The 6,000-nt window shown below is 55.8% G+C and overlaps 2 protein-coding genes across 2 annotated transcripts; one reads left to right on the forward strand and one right to left on the reverse strand.

The window, feature by feature from the left end:
- The first annotated feature begins 248 nt into the window (after window positions 1–248).
- LOC101767799 (gibberellin 20 oxidase 1-D) lies at window positions 249–1,691 on the forward strand. Its single transcript, XM_004958912.1, has 2 exons — window positions 249–796; window positions 1,037–1,691. Exons 1-2 carry the CDS (start codon window positions 249–251, stop codon window positions 1,689–1,691), a joined length of 1,203 nt encoding a protein of 400 aa, XP_004958969.1.
- A 2,109-nt stretch (window positions 1,692–3,800) lies between these two features.
- On the reverse strand, window positions 3,801–5,159 carry LOC101768210 (probable CCR4-associated factor 1 homolog 11). Its single transcript, XM_004958913.1, has 2 exons — window positions 4,935–5,159; window positions 3,801–4,778 (listed from the first exon to the last, which is right to left on the reverse strand). The coding sequence occupies exons 1-2, from the start codon at window positions 5,157–5,159 to the stop codon at window positions 3,801–3,803; spliced, it is 1,203 nt and encodes a 400-aa protein (XP_004958970.1).
- Window positions 5,160–6,000: the final 841 nt, after the last annotated feature.

The raw sequence follows: 6,000 nt of genomic DNA on the forward strand, positions 1-6,000 counted from the left end.
ACACAGTGCCCAAACAAAAGCTGGCACGCGTTACCACTCACCCACCTCGATCAGTTTCAAACTTTACACAAGAACCCCGCGACCTGGTTAACAATTGGATTACACCAACAAAGCATCGGCAAAACACATTGCAAATGCCTTTCAAGAGGAGATTACGTAGCTGATGACACCCTTTTAATTTAACCCTGTCCAAAACGAGCCACCGTCCCCCCGGAAATGCTCTGACACGTTGTCGTCGGGCTGTATATATGGCCGCACCGGCCGGCGCCGACGAGCCGTGCAGCGCAGCGCAGGCTTGCAGCATGGCCGTGGTGTTCGACGCCGAGGTGCTGAGCCGGGAGGAGAGCATCCCGGCGCAGTTCGTGTGGCCGCCCGAGGAGCGGGCGCCGGCCGCCGGCCTCGGGGTGGAGGAGATGGACATCCCGGTGGTGGACCTCGCCGAGTTCCTCCGCGGCGGCGGCGAGCTCCCGGTCGGCATGGCGGAGGCGTGCGAGCGGCACGGGTTCTTCCAGGTGGTGGGCCACGGCGTGGGCGCGGAGCTGATCGCCGAGGCCTACCGCTGCTGCGACGCCTTCTACGCGCACCCGCTCGCCGAGAAGCAGCGCGCGCGGCGGCTCCCCGGCGAGAGCCACGGCTACGCCAGCAGCTTCACGGGCCGGTTCGACTCCAGGCTGCCGTGGAAGGAGACGCTCTCGTTCCACTGCCCCGCCGCCGCCGCCGCGCCGGGGAGCGCTGGCGGCCGCGCCGTGGCCGACTACATCGTCGGCGTCCTCGGCGAGGAGTACCGCCACATGGGGTACGTGTACGAGCCCTTGTCAGTCGTGTCAAAACCCCTGCTGCATAGTGTACTGTATCAGGTCCAAACATTAAATGTTGCTTAAATTTTGCAAAACCCAATCAAAATGCAGTTGCAAATTTAGTTGTTAATTCTTGCTAAGACCATGTCTTTAGCTTAAGTCCACGTAGATATCAATAATCTCAGTGAAAAAAATGTAGTAATCTCAATAAGATTATGATGCACGGGTGGAATATGCAGGGAGGTGTACCAGGAGTACTGCGACGCGATGACGCGGCTGGCGCTGGACGTCACGGAGGTGCTGGCGGCGGCGCTGGGGCTGCCGGACCGCGGCGTGCTGCGGGGCTTCTTCGCCGGCGGCGACTCCGTCATGCGGCTCAACCACTACCCGCCGTGCCGGCAGCCGCACCTGACGCTGGGGACGGGCCCGCACCGGGACCCGACGTCGCTGACGCTGCTGCACCAGGACTGCGTCGGCGGGCTGCAGGTGCGCGCCGGCGGGGACGGCGGCGGCGGCGGCGAGTGGCTCGCCGTGCGGCCCCGCGCGGACGCGTTCGTCGTCAACATCGGGGACACCTTCGCTGCGCTCACCGACGGGCGCCACGCCAGCTGCCTCCACCGCGCCGTCGTCAGCGGCGGCGCCGCCCGCAGGTCGCTCGCCTTCTTCCTCAACCCGCCGCTGGACCGCGTCGTGTGCCCGCCGGAGGCGCTCCTCCCCGCCGGCCGGCCGCGCGCGTACCCGGACTTCAAGTGGCGCGAGCTCCTCGAGTTCACGCAGAAGCGCTACCGGTCGGACGCCAGCACCATGGACGCCTTCGTGTCGTGGATCGCGCGAGGCCGCGGCGACGGCGGCGGCGGCGGCCATGACCATGGCGGACAGGAGGAGGAGAAGTGATCGATCTCTCAAGCTCATCAAGCAATGCATCCATGGACGCATGATTAGTTGTGTAAAAATAAGAAACTAGATCTTCATGGATGTAAATGGTAGGTTGGTGCTAATTTCGGTTTTATCTAATCTTTGATAGACAATTGCTGTTGGTGTAGAAACGCATGCGTTCATGCAAAATGTTTGGTAATGTGATGGCACAGCGCGAGTGTAGGTCACCGTGAGAACGTGCTAATTTCGTGTGGTTCGAGATGAAAAGATCGTCTCCTGACCTTGATCTGACACCTGCTTTCTACGTTGCTGCCAAACATAGGTACAATCAGAAAACTAGATCTGACGGCTTTTGCTAAAAGGGGGAAGAAAAGCTTTTCCTTAAAAAATTGGTAGGTCACACAACACAATTCGCCACAATTATTTTTGAGACATGCTACGTCTACCCCGTGCACCTTGGAAACTATGAATCAAGACCACAAGATGCTAATCCAATTAAATAAGGTTAGTGGTGGGATTATTTTACAGTTAAGCCCCCCACCCGCCAGCTACTTTTGATGCAAAAAAGGTGTTGCATCAAAAGTGGCCGATGGGTGGGGGGCTTAATTGCAAAATAATCCCACCACTAACCCTATCCATTGGATTAACATCTTGTGACCTTGATTCATAGTTTTCAAGGTTGCACGGGATAGATGGTTTGCACCAGATACGTTCCCGCTATATTATACCCTGGGTGTCTTTATTTTTTTTCCCCTTGCTGCATTAGTTTTTCTTTCACTTAAGTTTCGTCTGATAGCGACAAGCCAACAACAGGATATTACAAAAATTTATTCCAATTTTTCCGGGGTGAATAAAAAAATTCTTCTAAACTAAGATAAAATGTTACAAGAATATACTGCCTCCATCCCAAATTACTATTCATTTTGGTTTTCTAAATACGTATACGTATCTAGATATAATATATATCTAAATGCATAACAAAAGCTATGTATCTAGAAAAGCCAAAATAAATAGTAATTTGAGACGGAGGGAGTAGTAACCAGACTTATAAAAATATTTTCAATGTTGGCAAAATGGGTAAGGCCATGGTTGCTACATTGGTTCCGTGGAGAGAGGATGATAGGGAAGAAGAAGAAGGTGACGAAGACTACATACTAGGATAGCCATTGGTTTCATAAATGACGCTGCATTCTCAATGTCAGACTCCTCCGATCACCTTTTCTTTGGGGAATGTGCCTAAGCACGTGTTTTATTAAGATAGAAAGTCTCCAAGACACAAAGTTACAAAACCACCACGCAGACGGTGGTGGCACACAAGTACACGACCCAAGATAAGCACACAAGTATCACAAAAAGAAGCCCACATGGAGTACATGAGGATGCCAAGAAGACATATTGTGATTTTCATTTATGTTGACCTCCGTCCATAAATATATGACATTTAGAACAACCTAGTTAGTTCCAAATGACTTCTTGTGTTTAGTTTTCCTATTTCTTCTACCTCGCTCGCAATCCAACTTACTATTGCAATGCAAGCATCATGGAAGGATCCAACCTAGTTCAATTGTTCAACTATTGCATTTCAAATTACTTTTCATGGGTTGATGCCTTTTAAGGTGATCATGTGTGTAGTCGAGGTGATCTGACGTGACACCAATGATTTCACCTAGATCCTGGATCCGCCACCTGGATACCTTATCTTGACAGGATGAAGCACTCTTCATCAGCTTGAAGTTGGAGCACAATATTATAGTAGCCCAAAGTTTTGATAATTCATTTTTTTTTCATAAGCCACAATATGAACAGGTTAGTTTCCCGTCATCTATTGAGGTTAGTTTATTGACATTCAGTTAAGTTTATGTAGTGCTGAATATTCTTACTTTACCAATGTTCTTTTTCACTAGTAAACACTACCTCTTTGCATTTTCCTTTTGTGAAGGCCTTTCAGAGGGAGGCGCATTGCCTGCCTTCCAAGAGGTGACAGAAGAAAGGAATGAAAGAAAAGGTTCTAATTCTGCACAAAGTTGCCAAACAATGAAAATGACTTGCACACCATCCTAAATCCAAATAAAGTTCTATATGGAACCTAAAGCTAGCCAAATATTTACATGTGGCTGGCAGCAGCAATCAGTACGCCGTGATGTCGGTGAGGACACCGGCGACCACCGCCAGCTTGCCGTCGTCATCGAAGTAGCTCTCTCGCATTTTCATGAATGTGTGGCAGGTCAGCAGGCTGTCGGAGCCGGCCTGGTGCGCCTCGCCGACGGCGCGCCCCACGTTGAGCTTCCCGGCGACACTGTCCAGCCCGCCGCGGAGGTCGGCCGGGCAGAGCCGCGCCATCTCCTTGACGTCGAACAGCCGCCGCCGGAGGAGCGACCTGGCGACGCCCTCGAACTGCGCCGCCGTGCCGGGCAGCTCGTACCCGGGCCCGTAGATCACCTTCACCAGGTACGCGAGGTCGTAGCCGCCGCTGAACGTGACGATACCGGCGCGGCCGAGGCCAGCGCGCAGCCACTTGCGCAGCCGCGGCCCGAACGCCGCAGCGTCGACGCCGTGCCGGCGCGTGCGGTCGAAGTCGACGCCCTTGGCACGCAGCATCGCGATGGACTCCAGCGCGTGGCGGTGGCGGCGCACGTCGAACTCGCGGAAGTTGAACTCCCACACGCACCGCGCGGGGCCGCCGCCGCCGCCGCCGAGGCTCGGGAGGCGGCCGCCGGAGTCGAACAGCGTGAGGCCGAGCTGGATCAGGTCCAGCGCGTCCACGTTCTGCTTCAGCAGCTCGTACCGCCTCTCCGGCGTGAGCATGTACGCCGCCCCCGCCGGCCGGTACACCGTCCCCGGGAACTCCGTGTCCACCGCCGCGTACCGGAACTTGGGCAGGAGCGACTCGATCAGCTTGGCCTCCGCGTCGAAGTTATGCGCCCACACCTGGCGCACCTCCACGCGCGGCGCCGGAATCTGCCGCGCCGTCGCCAGCCCGCACGGCGGCGCGTCCGAGCTCGATGGGAAGGCCGGCAGCGGTCCGCGCGGCGAGGGTGTCGTCTCCATCGTCGAGGAGCAGTCGGACGGCGTCGAGGGGGCGGAGGAGCCCGCGTCCATGACATCCTGCGACACCGGCCCGGATACGGCCATCAGCTTAATCGGAGGGGGAACGGGGACGGCGCCGCACGTCGCCGTGGTGGGCGATCCCTGGTTTCTCTTCCGCGCCGGCGCCGCCGCGTACGGCAGCCGCTGCCGCGGCGCCGCCAGCCCCCACGCGGCCTCCGCCATCATCATCAGTTTCTGCTGCCGCGACGGCGGCGGCAGCGCCGCGTACGGCGCCGACGACTCCATCGAGAAAGCCGGCAGCGTGTCGTACGGCGGCGCGCCGGTCTCCGACGAGGAGGGGGCCGGCGAACTCAAGTCCATGACATCCGCCGTCGCCGTCTTGGAGTTGTAGACGAAGCGCGTCGCGATCGGAGGAGGGTAAAAGGGAGCGCCGCACATGGTCGCCGCCGAGGAGCGCTGCTGCCTGCTGGTTTCTCCGCCGGCTCGGTGGTGGTGGCGCCGTCGCGGGATCTTCTTGGAGGGGCGGCGGCGGGTTCGATCATGCACGCACGCGCGCGCGCCAAAAGGATCTATCTGATCGGTCGGGTTGCTACGGGACGAGCGCTGGCTGTCGCGATTTATAGCGCGGGCGTTCGTGTCGTGCTCGGGGTGACGTGTCCGACTCGGTGCTGCACGTCACGATCTACATGGAAACTTTTACCGAAGCGATTAGGCGATTCGTATCTTTACCCGGCTTCCGGTTTCCGAGGCAAGGATTATACAGTACATGCTGTGGTGTATTACGTATTTATTTTTGGTATAGGACGCGTGTAATCTCTGTGGTACACGCCTAGGCAACGGAGTCTTACCACCGTATCGTGCCGTATATCTCTAGAGTATATATAGCCTGTATAAGTCAGAACTAATCTTTGTATCAGAGTTTCTTTTTTAAATAATAACTATATGAAAACATGTGTAGATTCTGAGTTTGTAGGAGGGCTATGTTGAAGTCACGCTTAAAGAAAATAGTAATGCTATAGTCCGAGCGTCCGGACTCGTGTTGCTTCTCTGGACGGTTACCGTGTTAGCGTGGTACAAGCATGTCAAAGTATTTTTCCTCTTCCGTCAACGCAGCTGTTATTCCTCTCCATTATTCTGACTCTCCTCTCGTTTGACTCTGGCCACTTCTCTCTCTAGCGCACCATAGCAGGTACTAGGTACGCGCACAACCATGGAGATAGTGGCAGGGAGAGACCGTGCAAAAGGCTGTGGCCAGGCGGTGGCGGAGGCAAGAGAGCAC

Source organism: Setaria italica, chromosome II (assembly GCF_000263155.2).
Source record: "Setaria italica strain Yugu1 chromosome II, Setaria_italica_v2.0, whole genome shotgun sequence".
Classification (NCBI taxonomy): Eukaryota; Viridiplantae; Streptophyta; class Magnoliopsida; order Poales; family Poaceae; genus Setaria; species Setaria italica.

Bases quoted from the DNA above. Each gene is read 5' to 3' on its own strand.
- LOC101767799 (XM_004958912.1), top strand. From the start codon at position 249: ATGGCCGCACCGGCCGGCGCCGACGAGCCGTGCAGCGCAGCGCAGGCT. The intron at 797-1,036 runs GTACGTGTACGA...TGGAATATGCAG, and splicing joins GAGGAGTACCGCCACATGGG to GGAGGTGTACCAGGAGTACT.
- LOC101768210 (XM_004958913.1), bottom strand. From the start codon at position 5,159: ATGTGCGGCGCTCCCTTTTACCCTCCTCCGATCGCGACGCGCTTCGTC. The intron at 4,779-4,934 runs GCCGCGTGGGGG...CCGGTGTCGCAG, and splicing joins AACTGATGATGATGGCGGAG to GATGTCATGGACGCGGGCTC.